Here is a 13,383-nt window from a genome sequence, read left to right as displayed (position 1 = left end):
CTCACCTGGAGAAGAGAAGGCTCCAGGGAGAGCTCAGAGCACTTTCCAGAGCCCAAAGGGGCTCCAGGAGAGCTGGAGAGGGACTGTGGATAAGGGATTGAGGGACAGGACAAAAGGAATGGCTTCCATTGCCAGAGGGCAGGGATGGATGGGATACTGGGAAGGAATTGTTCCCTGGGAGGGTGGTGAGGCTGTGGTGGGCACACAAGAGCACGACATGAACAGATGGAAGTGCATTTACAGCCTGGTCTTTACTTGCAGAAGAGCCCACCTGTGGCTGTGGATTCTGGGAAGCTCCGTGAAATTCCTTTACTGGCACGTGATGTTATTTCTGGAGCTTCCCTGAGAAACCTCACGTTGTGCTGTATTTTGTGAAGATAATGCCCATCCCACAGAGGCTGGGGAGCAGCAGCCGTAGCTGCGGTCGGTGGTGATGTCACCGATGGTGGCAGCACAAGCACGGGACCCAGCAGAACGGGCAGGGACAGGCTGCTCTGACGCCGGCACTCCCCTGGGGAGGGGACAAGGTGTCCCTGTCCCGGCTCCCTGCCCAGGAGCACAGGCAGAGCCCCTCGGTGCCGGCTGCTCTTGGACAAGCAGCACCATGCACTTGCAGCAGGGAGGAGACGGGGCCAGGTGGCCTCGGGGGCTGCGTGGCTGTGCCCCAGCAGGAGCAGGGACCCCGCCCTGCAGAGCAGCCCCGCTGTCCCGGGTCACACCGGACACTCCTGAATGCCAGACCGCCCTGCAGCCCACAGCTCACACCTGGGGCTTGCTCCGAGCCGGGGCAGGAGCTGCAGGAGGGGAGAGGGTCCAGGCTGGGGGCTCAGCTCAGGTTTGGGTCTGTCTTTCCCGGGCAGGTTCTGCCCTTTGGCTCCCATGCACAGACACGAGGACACCCGCCCTGGGGACCCCACAGGACTCAGCCATGTCCCCATGATTGCCTTGGACAGGCTCCAGCCCCTGGGGCATCAGAGATCCTGGGAAGGTGCTGGCTCTGCAGCAGCAAAGGGGAGCAAGCCAGGCTGGCCCCAGCTCTGCTCCAGGGGCTGAAGCTGTGCCTAACCAGCCCATCCCCACCTCCAAACCCAGCTCAGAACCCCTCAGGATGGACCCCAACGTGTTCTGAGTGACAGAAGTGACCTAGGACCACCTGTTCCAGCCTTACCATGGAACTGGGAGGAATGAAAAAGATCTGATTTATTAACTGCTGGGAAAAGGGTACAACGGGTGGCCTGGAGTCCTCAAAACCTCACATGGAAAAACTACTGCTTCTTCTTGCGGCGTCTGGTGTTCATTCTGATCAGATGCAGCCCCTGCTTCTTGATGTCCTCCCGGCTGGGGACGTAGTCATGGTCTTCATCCTCAAAATCCAAGGTGTCTGGAGGGGAGAGTGGAGAAGAGGGGCTGGGGAGGGTCTGGAGGCCACCTCTGCTGTGCCCATGTCCCTGGGAGAGCTGGCACATTTTGTCTGGCTCGTGGGATCCGGGAGAGTCCTTGTGGGCTTTTCCACCCCAGCATCCCAGGGTGACCTGTGGGACCTGGTGATGCCACTGTGGCCCCTCTCCAGTGCTGCTGGGGCTTCCTGTAAAGGTCTGGAGCTACAGTGAGGTGGGCACAGCTCCTGCTGTGCTGAAGAAAGGTGGTGAGCAGCCAAAAGCTCTTTGCCTCTTTCAGGAGCATCCATGGGAAGAACCAAGCACTGATTATTCTTCCCAATCAGGTGATTTTGAAAATGAGGGTGTCCCCTCTTGCCCCACAACATCTCTCCTTGTTCCTGCAGTGGCTTAGTGCTCATCACATCACCACCTGCCTTTGTTCTCCCACATCCTTGCCTGAAACCACCACCCGTGTGTGAAGCCTTGGAAAGGTCAGCCTCAAGACCTGGAGGCAATTTGTGAGTTTGTGTCTGCTGGGCCAGTGGGAGAGAGACAAGAATTTCCAAAAATCCCAGGGGGCAGGGGCTGGGACATTGTGGGACACGTCCCCATGTGCTCTCCTACCATCTTCCATAGCCTCTTCATCCTCAAAGGAAATCTTCAGGTTTTTGGTTTCTTCTGCAGTTCTTTTCTCCAGAAGGGTTCTGACCTTGGCAAAAGTCTGTGAAAGACAGCCTGGGTTAAGTGCTGGGTGCCACATGGAGGTACTCTATGGGTGGCTCAGCCACCTGGGGCTGAGCTGCTCCATGGCTTTTCCCTGTGGCCTTGCTGAGGAAGGGCATGTGAGTGCCCTGTGTGTGTCCCCAGGGGCACAGAGGGGACCCCTGTACCTCGCTCTGCTCGTCAGTGCTGTCCTCGGGCCGGGCTGCCAGCCTCTCCTTCAGGAACTGCATCTTCTTCTCACACTCCTGCAGCTTCTCCTCCAGCCCCACCGCGGCAGCAGAGCCCTGCTGGGGGAGACAGAGCCACCCTGGTGGGGACAGCGGGGCCCTGGTGGCAGTGGTGGCTGTGCAGGGGCTCCCTGGAGCCCCGTGGTACCTGGCCAGGGATCAGGATGCCCTGCAGGTAGAGGTACAGGTTGTCAATGATGTTCTCAAACTCGATCAGGCGCTTCTGGTTCTTGGACATCTGGGCTCTCATGTGCTCCAGCCGAGCCTCCTCCTGCTGCAGGTTCTGCCTCAGCTCCTCCTCCCGCAGCCTGGGCCAGCCACACTGGGTCACACAGGCACAGGGGTGCAGGGACACCCCAGAGCTGTTCCAAAAGCTGCTCAGGATTCCCCACCCCCAGCTACAGCCCAGCTCCTGCTGCTGGCAGCGCTTCCCACACCAGGCAAGGAGAAAGGGAGCTCAGGGACCCCAGTGGGAGGTTTGGGTGCTCTGCCAGCAGCAGACTGGGAGCTCAGAAACCCTCCCAGGGCGGGAGGAGTGGTGGCTGCAGTGGGAAGGTCAGGGTGCCTGTTGGGACATGTCCCCCCCAAGGACATAGCCTGGGTGGCACAGTTGTGTGAGGCCAGCTGCACCTGGTGGTGCTGACAGGCTCGTTAAACTTCAGTTTAGCCTGCTGCAACTCCAGCTCCTCCAGTGTCTTCTTCAGCTCCGTCTTCCTCTCCTTGCACTCATCGATGTGCTGCTGCAGGCTCCCCAGGGATTTCCTCTGGGCCTCGATGCTGCTGGGGATGTCCTGGCCAGGGGAGACACAGGGGCTCAGCCCCAGGTGCTCCCTCTGGAAGCAAAGCCTGGTGGGGTTTCAGCAGCACGGAGCTCTGCAGCCTCTGGCCACGGAGAAGGGCAGCAAAGAGGGGCTTTGGGGGCTCCAGGGACAGGACAGCAGGCAACTCCACAGGGAAACGGGGGGAGCAGAGAGCTTGCAGTGCTCCAGCAGCCCCAGCAGGCTTCAGCAGGGATGGGTTAAGGTTAGGGTTCAGCAGGGATGGCTTTGCCATTACCCAGAGGCGGGAGCACTGCAGGGCAGTCTTTGCCTTCTCCATCTTGTCGGTCACAAAGGCCTCGCGCTGCATCTTGGCCTTGGCAGCCTCCATGTCAGTGCCTGGGGCGGCAGGGAAGGAGCAGGGCAGGGTGGCAGTGCCTGTGCCCACATCCCCCTGCCCTGCCCCCTGCCAGGCACTCACCCACCGTGCTGTCCGAGGAGCTCAGGTCCTGCTCTTCAGAGAGCATGTTCACAGCTTGCTGCAAGGACACTCAGTGTCACCCCTGGGGCTCAGCCCTGCAGGCTGTCCCCTGCCCCAGCCCTGCCTGCCCCATGCCCCAGCTCACCTGTCCCACCCCCAGCTCACCTGTCCCCAGCTCCCCTGTCCCCAGCTCACCTGCCTCTGCTGCCTTTCGCTCTCCTCCTGCCTCCGGAGGCTCTCGATGTGCTTCCTCTGCTCAGCCAGGGACTGGTCCCTGAGCTGCTTCTCCGCACGCACCTGGGGTCCTGCCTCAGCCATGAGTTTCTGGAGCATAGCAGAGAAGGGAAGAGTTGCTGCCAAAGTCAGCTGGAGCTTTCTACAGATTGGTTATTAGGTTCAAGTGTTGGTTTAGACTGAGATAAGGAAGAAATTCTTCCCTGTGAGGGTGGGGTGGCCCTGGCACAGGATGGCAATGGCACAGAGTGCCCAGAGCAGCTGTGGCTGCCCCTGGATCCCTGAAAGTGTCCACGGTCAGGTTGGACGGGGCTTGGAGCAACCTGGGAGAGTGGAAGGTGTCCCTGCCCATGGCAGGGGGCTGGAATGAGATGAGCTTTAAGGTCCCAAACCAGATTCCATGAATCTGTGATGATCTACTGGGATCTACAGTGTCAAAAGTGACCCTAGTCCATGCAAACAGGCTGTGAAGGCGGGCTGGGGTGTGGGAACACACTGCCTTTGCCATGGCTGGTACATCAGACAGACTGACCCCAGCCCCAGGGGACAAGAGGGAGACCCAGGAGGACCTGTGGAGGCCTCTGGGTGCTGTGGGCAAGCTCAGCTCCATCTCTTTTGCCCATTGTGGAAGGAAGGCTCTCAGGCCCTGGTATGGGGTGTTGTCTGTGGGCACTGGAGGGTGGGAAAGGGCTCCAATTATCTCACCTTGATGACATTGTTGGCTTTGAGGCTACTCCGGGATGTGAGCTCCTCGTGGTACATCACAGTCATCCCACACAGGAGGTCCAGGTATCGAGGCAGGTACACCAGCTCCTGGCACACAGGGGCCACAGCAGGTCACCCACCGGGGTCCCCCATGCATGGAGGGGATCAGCCCCTTGGGCACCCTGGGCCTTTGCAGGGAGAGCAGGCGAGCCAGTGGCCCAGTGAGGAAGGGCTCACCCTCCTCAGGACCTCCTGCAGCCGCAGGTACAGGTTGGTCACGATCTCTCCACTGTGAATTTTCATGAGCATCTTCTCAATGTCGTTGCCCAGCTGGCGAATGGTCTGGGGCAGACACGGGGTGGGAAGACACAAAGTACCACGTGTGCCATGCAGGGGCTGGCTTAAAGCCCCCCATGGGTGTTGGCACAGCAGGAAGGGCTCCTGGGTACCTGCAGTTGTGGCTCTTGCCACTTAGGATCCACCTCAGCATCCTGCAGCTCCTGCAGGTGCCTCTGGCGCTCATCCCTGGCTTGGCTCCACTGCCTCAGCTGGTGCAGCAGCATGTCACACACCTTCACCTGCTCATGGACTTTGGCCTCGATCTTCTTTATGACCACCTGGATGGGCATGAGACCATTTTCCAGGCTGGATGCTGCAGGAGAAGGGAGTGCTGCCCAGAAAACTCCCCCCACGGTAGAGCTGGGGACATTGCAGCTCCAGAGGGGACACATGCTCCAGGATGTTGTCACTGGTTTGACAGGGTGGGGTCTGGGAGAATTTTGCTCTGGGGGCTGGCTGGAGTAAGGCAGAGGGGGACAACTGCTGATGGAAGGGCCGGGTTGGGCTGGGCTTAGAGACTCTGCATAACATGCAGGAGGACTGGGGATCAATAAAATCGATCAGGACCCAGATGGGGATGTTGTCAGAATGCAGCAGCACCACTCTATTCCTGCAAGAGGCCCCTGGGCAAAGGCAGCTCAATGGGCACAGTGCCTCGATCTCCATGGGTTTATAACCAGGGCACAACCTTGGGACAGACAGTGAAGGGCAGGGACAGCATCTCTCTGCCAGGGATGCAACTGGACCCTGTAGGAACCCAGGCAGTGCCAGGGACACGTGGGGTGGGACAGCCAGGATGTCTGCTGGGACAAGGGGCTGCATGGATGTGTTCCATGGTGGAAAGGGACCCATGGGACCAGACATGAACATTGTGTCTCTACAGCAGCCCTGTGGGGCTGTCCTGGTGGTGGCACCATGTCCCTCTGCCATGCACTGCCAGCTTCTTCCCAGTGTCCCCAGAGCCCCAGCCCCTGGGAGCAGCCCCTGCTCCCGGCCCTGCCGTTACCTCCAGGCTCTCGGTGGCTGAAAAGAGCTCCTGGCCCTCTCCGAACGCATCCTTAATGGGGAGTTTGTTGTACTGTGGGCAGGGGAGGGACAGAGACGGTCACTGTCAGCCTGGGCATGACACTTCCTTTGGCTGGTCTGAGCTGCCCGCTCCTGCAGGAGCTGCGGGTGCAGGGCCAGCACCAGGCAGGGGGCAGCAGGAGGGACCTGCTGGTACCTTCAGGACAAACTTCAGGACACTGGAATCCTCCTGCAAGGCCGCCTGCAGGCTGGGGAGCAGCTCCCTGTTCTGTCGGAGCTTTTCCTCGCAGGACTGAGCGAAAATCTTCCCGCCTTGCTCTGGGGGACATCAGGCAGATGTAGCAATGGCACAGTGCGGGATGCGGGGCCGGGACCCGCCCCGTCCCCGAGCAGCCCGAGGCAGCACCTTGCAGGCCCACCAGCGCTCGCAGCTCCTGGCTGCGCTGGCTCAGCTTGGCCTTGGGGCCCCGCGCGCTGCCGGGGGCCTCCATCCCCTGGCCCACCATTCCCAGATCCCTGCGGGACAGACGCCGAGGTCCGGCAGCCCGGGAGGCGTCCCGGCGTTGTGACTGCAGCGTTCCACCCGCAACTGTCACCGTGGCACTGCCAACTGCCACCGGCCACACGGCTCCTGCTCAGCCACGGCCCGGCCCCTCAACACAACACGCTAATTAACAGCTCGTTAACAACAATCAGCTCTTAGAGGAGGGCAGAGAAGCATTCCAGCTTTGTCTTCCATTGGCAGTGGCAGCTGTCAGGGACCATTCTGAGCCCCACCAGGAACAGGACAACTTCAGGGCAAACACATGTGCACCCCAACACACCAGCAGTGCTCTCCTGGAAGCTGCCAGCTTATTTAAATGCCCATCTATTTGGAAATTCCAGTTAATTACCAGGAGATGGTTGTGCAGGGAGTTATGCTCTTGTTGGAATGGGCAAAGACAAACAAGTTACCAATCCTGAGCTTTATTCTGATGCTCATCATACATTCTTGCTGAACTACAAACATAACAAGAAATGCCAGCATGTATCTTTATTTGTCCATAAATAAACTCAAGCTCGCTCTACCAGAGAAAATCTTTAATGTTTGGATTTGCAGAAAAAGACTTTATAAAGAAATTGCCTTCCAAGCACCGAGCTTACGAATCAGCTTAGATTCAGGTTCTGAACCCCAGATCTTTAACCTGCTGCCATCCTGTTGTGTTTAAGGTGTTAAACACAGCAAATCAGGGAATTAAAGAATTGTGAAATCATGTATTACTGACACAATATCCTCTGATGGTCTTGCTCAGCATCTCGTTTGCGTATTCATGAATGGCATGTTAGTGCTAATTGCCAGTGACAAACTAAATATCAACATGATCTCCTCAGTGCTTCCCAAAGTGTGCCTGGAGAGAGGGGCATGTGAAGGCAGCAGCTCAGGGTGGTACTCAGGGGGAGCCGCCTGTGCACACAGAGCTCTCCACAACGAGCCCTGTCTGCATGGCATATCCAGTCACTACACCCCTGCATTTCCTAGGTGGCACTTCAACCCCTGGGAACAAACAAAAGCGTTTTAAAATCCGTTCCACCTGCCCTCAGCAAACCTCAGGCTCTAGAGAGGCAGATCCTCCCAAAACACTGCTGAAGGAATTGATCTTGCCTTGCACGAGTGCACACTAATTAGCTGCTGCAGAAATCCACTCCCACGGGGCAGCCCTGGACTGAGGCTCCAGCCCTGCAGCCATCTCATATGCCAAACTTCCCTTTCTCTCCAAATGATTTCCACTCTTCCTGATGAAATTCCAGGAAATTCACAATGAGTTAAAGATGCAGAGGAAAGGTCAGCAGCACAAACCCAGCTCTATTTAACTGTCACATAAGGGGGGTGTCTCTGGAAGGCAACAGCAACTAACGAGCACCACGCTCACCCAGGAGAGATCTCCTCCTTGGCTGGCCCACAGCTCCTCACCTGCTGCCTGCTATCTGCATGCAAACAGAAATGTCATATTAAAGGCTCCTCCAATTCCTGCTGATTTAGCTTTTAGTCACTGAACCATATCTGCTTTGCCTGGTGGTTTGTATTTTTAGTATCTCCTTCCCCCGTTGTTGTCCTCTCTTCCCCTTTTCTTTGAAATACCCCGGTTCAACCTCAAATCATTTGTTTAACACAGCTGCAGCAAGATTTAACAGAATTAGCAAGAACTATATCCCATGCCCCAGGAGCTGGCTAGAAATTCCGTGCATGGATTAGAGAGCAGCAAGAAAAAGGACAGAGGATAAAGGACAGCTGCCAGAATTGTTCTGCTGCACTAAAAAGCAAAAGGGCACACACAAACAATTCCTGCTGGGAATTACTGCCCAACAAAAGCCTGTCTGGCTCCATGGCCAGAGGCCACCACTGCCTGAGATTCATTTTATCATGTGAAAGCAGCAGCTCCCAAGCACAGGCTACTCCCTCAGCCTACAAAAGCATTGCCACAGTTGGGGGTATCTCCTCCACTATTAGCAAAAATAAGTATCTTATTTCTTTCTGTATCTATAATATATAAATAGATGATAATTTGTTTTTATTAATGTAGCTAAATATATTCTACAAATAAGTTATTAGGAGAACATCATCCCTACACCAGCAAGTGCTGCTATAGCCAGTGATGGAATTCTTTATGAATGGTCCTTTGAAGTACTTTTAATTATCAAACAGCCAATTATGGAAGCCCACGTCAGTTTTTTACACTGCCAAGAGACTGATTTTTAGACATGATCCACACTTTGCACCTGTTTAGAAGTGAAAATGCAGCTCTCTTTTTTTAAGGTCCCTCTCCTCATATACAAAGCCACTCTTCAGTGACCAGTGCAATCTCCCACTTGACACTGACAACCTGAAGGTACAAACAGTTGGCACCAAACCACTCAAGCACTCTTCAACAGCAGCCCTGAAACTAAAGCAAAGCCAGAGTAACCTCCTTCCACACCCTAACTCAGTCCTTATTAGTGCAACTCTGACACAAAATCTTCTTACAGGCAAAGACATCTGTAAACCAAGCAAGTGTAAAATGACAAAAAAACCCCAACCAACACTGCATGGAAAAATCCCAAAGGATTAGTGTCAGAAAATATTTGGCAGCAAGAGATTGGAAAAAACCATGAAGGCCTAACAGAAGAGTGGCTACACCAGTCACTGCAGGGAAGTTGTTGAAGCAGATCTGCTGCAGGAAGGTTTTGTTATTCAAGCTTTTCATCTCCTTCCTCCACATCCTTCAGACTGAGCACTTCCAGGGATCCTTTCCCTTTTGTCTCACAGCGGATCAGCTCGTCGATCTCCCTGAAGCAGCCTGGGTCAATAAGGCACACCTGGAAAGTTCCACATTTCATCAGTCAGCCAAGAATGTTTGAATTTCATCAGCCCCTACCCAAGCCTAACGTTCTGTTTCATTAAAACAATCCTGGTTAGTTACTGAGGAGGATTCTGAAGAGTTGACAAGCTCTTTCTGGCAGCAATCTTTCCACAGACCTCTACAGTTCCAGTTCCCCATGCTGGACATGGCTTTTGCCAGTTGGGATTGCTGGATTCCAATCTGTTTGTATGAAGATTTTCATACCAAATTTTGCTTTACCACACACTGACTTTAAAAAAAATAAATTAATTACTCTTAAAATCCAGAGCCAAGCTACCAAATAAATAACAGTAACATTCCACATACGAGAGAAACTTGTCAGTGTTGCAGGATCACCACTGCTAAGAGGAATTGCACTGTGCACTCCTCAGCTTGGAGGAGCAACCTCTGGGTACCAAATGTTGCTTCCATGCACGTATCACTAGGATTGTGTGAAACTAAAAATTCCCAACTGCAGCTCTGATTAAGGATCTTTGGTAAGCCTGCAGTTTATCTAAACAACTTCCATCTATGAATTCATCTCCTAGCAAAATACACATGTGTAGTCAAATCAAGCCTGAACCCCAGGGACTGCTTTTTGCTTACCATTTCCAGCTCTTCCTGGAAGTCTTCACTCTCAATAACTTTAATCAGTGGCTTGAGCTTCTCTTTCAGCTTCTTGCCCTCCTTTGCTGGCAGGATAAACCTCAGCCTCATGTGAGCACGTTCAATCTGCATGGTCTCCTTCAGCTGCCTGATCACTTCCAGGGCCTGTTGGACAAGAAAAAGAGCATTTACACACCTGCTTAAAACCCAGCACCCAGATCCAAATCTTGAACCTTTTTCCCAGCTTCAGAGCCATCTCTCAGTGCTGGTCACTGCCACTCTGCTGCAGGGAGGTTGCCATCATGCTCTTTTGACAGATTAACAAGAAAAGGCAGACTTCTTGTTGTTTGTGATCACTTTGAACACTTAAAAGCTATCTGAAGTACAATTAAATAGCTATACTGCAAAACACCACAAACTCATGTGGCTCAGATGCAAACCTGATATACCACCTCAATTAGCATAAATCATAAACCTTTTATTTCTGTTCTAACTGTATCACTGTTGGGTTTTTGCCTTTCTTTCTCCCTTCCCTGAATTCTCAGTAAACAAATAGTTTCAGGGGTTGCTTCTCTCCAGCACCCAGCTGCCAGATGGCTGAGTAATCCCTGTGCAGGCCTCAGACCCCAGGGCTCTTCTGATCCCTCTGTGGCTGAGACCTGAGGAATTACACTGGATGGCAGTACCTCGGAGCAGGAACCTCACCTGCTGCTTGGTGCTCTTGTTGGGTTTGACAGAGTAGTGGATGTCCTTCATGGCCCTTTCGATGAGGATCACTGTGTAGGGCCGCTTCGTCTCGGGGTTGACGCACTTGTCAGCCACGATGGTGGCGATGTCTCGGAACATCTGCTCCAGCTGTGTGTGCCGCTCCTTGTCCGACACCTGCAGCTCCCCTTTGGATAAAATCTGGAAAACAGGGAAACCACTTAGTGACCATCCTGGATCTGAAGAGTGACAAGTGAAGTAACTTTGGTAAACTTGACAGTTGCTTGAAAGGCTGGGTGAGATCTGAAGTGCAGCAAACAATAATCAAATTAATAATGTGAGACATTAGAACAGACAGCATAGGAAAGGCTTCAGACAAAAAAAACTCACCACAGAAACATTAAATGGCAGCAAGAGAAGCACAGATTTCACAGAATCACAGAGTATCTTGAGCTGGAAAGGATCTCCAGGGGATCATCCATTCCAGCCCCTGGCCCTGCACAGGCACCCCAGCAGTCCCACCCTGGGCATCCCTAGGAGCTCCTGGAGCTCTGGCAGCCTCAGGGCCGTGCCCATTCCCATTTCCCTCAGGGAAAAAACCTTTCCTTAAAATCCAAACTAAGTCTGCCCTGGCACACCTCCAGCCATACCCTGGGTCCTGTCCCTGTTACACAGAGCAGAAATGAGAGCTGTCCCTTGGGAGGAGCTGCAGACCCTGATGAAGTCTGACCTCAAGTCTCCTCAGGCTGAACAAACCAAGTGCCCTCAGCTGCTCCTCACGTGGCTGCTCCAGGCTCTTCACCTCCTTTGTAGTTTTCTCTAGACTCGACAGCTTTAGATCTTTCTTACATTGCAGCACCCAAAACTGCCCCAGCACTGGAGGTGAGGCCACCCCAGCCCAGAGCAGAGCAGGACAATCTCCTCCCTGGCCTGGCTGTTGATGGAGGGCCTGGTAACCCCAGGAGAGAAGTGTCCCTCCTGGCTGCCAGGGCAATGCTGACTCAAGGCACTTACTGAAATCTCATCACCCACAGCAAGTCCACAGTTCATATCTCACCAATAAGGAGAAAGAAATTAAATCTGTTACTAACAACTAAGTGAACTCTCCAAAGTAACTAACTTCCCCTGGCCTTCTCCATACTCCTAATAACTTACCTTATGTGAGGGACTCTTCAGAGATGGCTGTGTCCAGACACATCTGTGCATGCAAGCTGTGTGTTAGGCCACACACAATGCCAAATTTAAAACCATAAAACAGAGCTATTGCTCCTTTTTACCCATTTCTTAATAAACAACCCTTCCACCTATAGCAGCATTCTATAAACACCCTTCAGTACAGACTGCCCTACGTGACTAAATCTTTTCACATCTTTTACAAAGCAAAGTGTGTGAAACTTACCATCTTACAGATTTCTGTTTGGTCATCTGTCCCAAATGCTTTAACCAGATCTTCCTTCTTTGCCACCTGGCCTTTGGAGACATTGACAAACACTGTGTGTGTCTGCAGGACCTCATCAAGATCTTTCTCCCTAGAGATTGAGACAAATGTAGAAAACTCAGAGTAACCCCATAATGGTGCCAGTGCCACCCCTGTCACGGGCACGGACACCTTCCACTGTCCCAGGCTGCTCCAAGCCCCAGTGTCCAACCTGGCCTTGGACACTGCCAGGGATCCAGGGGCAGCCGGTGCCACAGCCTCCCCACCCTCACAGGGAACAATTCCTTTCCGATATCCCATCTATCCATCCCTGCCCTCTGTCAGTTTGGAACCATTACTCCTTATCTTGACACCCCATGCGTTGCCCAGTCCCCCTCCAGCAAAGCGGCAATGCCAGGAGCACAGCTGTGTTCAGCGAGGAGAAACAGCTCCCGCTGCCCCGGGCTGAATCAGCACAGCCCAGAACCTTCCAGCACAGGTGTCACTGCCCAGGCACGGGCACGGTGCTCCCGTTACCGGCCCCGCGCCTCCTCCCGGGTCAGAGCTCGGGCCGCGCACGGTCCCCGGCCCACAGCCGGGTCCCACACGGGCCCTGCGGACTCCCCTCCCACACCCCGGGCCCTTCCCGGTCCTCACACGGGCTCCCCTCCCGCGTCACCACCGAGTCCCACACGGGGTGCCCGGGTACGACTCTCACACCCGGGCCCCACGCCGGGCCCTAGGCCGGGCCCGAGCCGCCTCCCCGCCGGCTCCCCGGGCACTCACGCTCCGCTGCGCCAGCCCATAACCTTGTTGCGGTAACAGGCAATCTCGAAGCGCTTCCCGGCGCGCCGTGCCCGCACCACGGCCACATTGGTGAGGCGGATCTGGTTGGTGGGGGTGAAGATGGACATGGCGGCGGCCGCCCGCTCCGCCCCCGGCCCGGCCCGGCAGTGGATGGCGGCCGCCCCGGCGCGGGCGGAAGGGGCGGGAGCGGCAGCGGCGCATGGCGGCGTGAGGGGAGCCCGGCGGGGAGCGGGACAGGTGGTGGCTGTGGGAGAGAGAGAGCCGTGGTGCGGGGAACAGAATAGCCGTGTGTGTGGGGTAATAGTGTGTGTATGGGCTAATAACTGTGTGTGTGGGGTAATAGTGTGTGTATGGGCTAATAGCCGTGTCTGAGGGGTAATAGTGTGTGTATGGGCTAATAACTGTGTGTGTGGGGTAATAGTGTGTGTATGGGCTAATAACCGTGTGTGTGGGGTAATAGTGTGTGTATGGGCTAATAACCGCGTCTGAGGGGTAATAGTGTGTGTATGGGCTAATAACCGTGTGTGTGGGGTAATAGTGTGTGTATGGGCTAATAGCCGTGAGGGGGGATATAATAACCGTGATTGTGGGATATTAATGTGTGTATGGGTTAATAACCG

General features: G+C 54.6%; 3 protein-coding genes across 7 annotated transcripts in view; 1 reads left to right on the top strand and 2 right to left on the bottom strand.

Moving 5' to 3' along the window:
- Window positions 1-1,158: 1,158 nt before the first annotated feature.
- On the bottom strand, window positions 1,159-6,503 carry CCDC183 (coiled-coil domain containing 183). Of its 2 annotated transcripts, none has more exons than XM_056506551.1 (14): window positions 6,279-6,503; window positions 6,069-6,190; window positions 5,853-5,924; window positions 4,957-5,124; window positions 4,745-4,849; window positions 4,508-4,615; window positions 3,764-3,892; window positions 3,569-3,626; window positions 3,386-3,486; window positions 2,960-3,120; window positions 2,478-2,637; window positions 2,270-2,389; window positions 2,004-2,100; window positions 1,159-1,381 (listed from the first exon to the last, which is right to left on the bottom strand). In XM_056506551.1, the coding sequence occupies exons 1-14, from the start codon at window positions 6,376-6,378 to the stop codon at window positions 1,266-1,268; spliced, it is 1,617 nt and encodes a 538-aa protein (XP_056362526.1). In that variant the 5' UTR covers window positions 6,379-6,503; the 3' UTR covers window positions 1,159-1,265. The 2 variants fall into 2 exon arrangements, with proteins under 2 accessions (XP_056362526.1, XP_056362528.1); XM_056506553.1 differs by having other exon boundaries at window positions 2,270-2,386; window positions 6,279-6,476.
- A 319-nt stretch (window positions 6,504-6,822) lies between these two features.
- On the bottom strand, window positions 6,823-12,939 carry SBDS (SBDS ribosome maturation factor). The gene is made up of 5 exons (XM_056506560.1): window positions 12,743-12,939; window positions 11,939-12,068; window positions 10,540-10,740; window positions 9,835-9,999; window positions 6,823-9,205 (listed from the first exon to the last, which is right to left on the bottom strand). The coding sequence occupies exons 1-5, from the start codon at window positions 12,868-12,870 to the stop codon at window positions 9,077-9,079; spliced, it is 753 nt and encodes a 250-aa protein (XP_056362535.1). The 5' UTR covers window positions 12,871-12,939; the 3' UTR covers window positions 6,823-9,076.
- LOC130260813 (S-adenosyl-L-methionine-dependent tRNA 4-demethylwyosine synthase TYW1-like) overlaps window positions 12,933-13,383 on the top strand; it is a 90,041-nt gene continuing 89,590 nt past the window's right edge. Inside the window, exon 1 of one of the 4 annotated variants that reach the window (XM_056506541.1) lies at window positions 12,933-13,000. The gene's annotated coding sequence lies outside the window, so the exon portion shown is untranslated. Of the gene's footprint in view, window positions 13,061-13,383 lie in introns of all 4 variants that reach the window. The other 3 variants (XM_056506544.1, XM_056506542.1, XM_056506540.1) reach the window with 3 other exon arrangements.

This window comes from Oenanthe melanoleuca, chromosome 19 (assembly GCF_029582105.1).
Source record: "Oenanthe melanoleuca isolate GR-GAL-2019-014 chromosome 19, OMel1.0, whole genome shotgun sequence".
NCBI lineage: Eukaryota > Metazoa > Chordata > Aves > Passeriformes > Muscicapidae > Oenanthe > Oenanthe melanoleuca.
The sequence above is the reverse complement of the archived record's forward strand: the minus strand, read 5'-3'. Positions and strand labels throughout refer to the sequence as shown.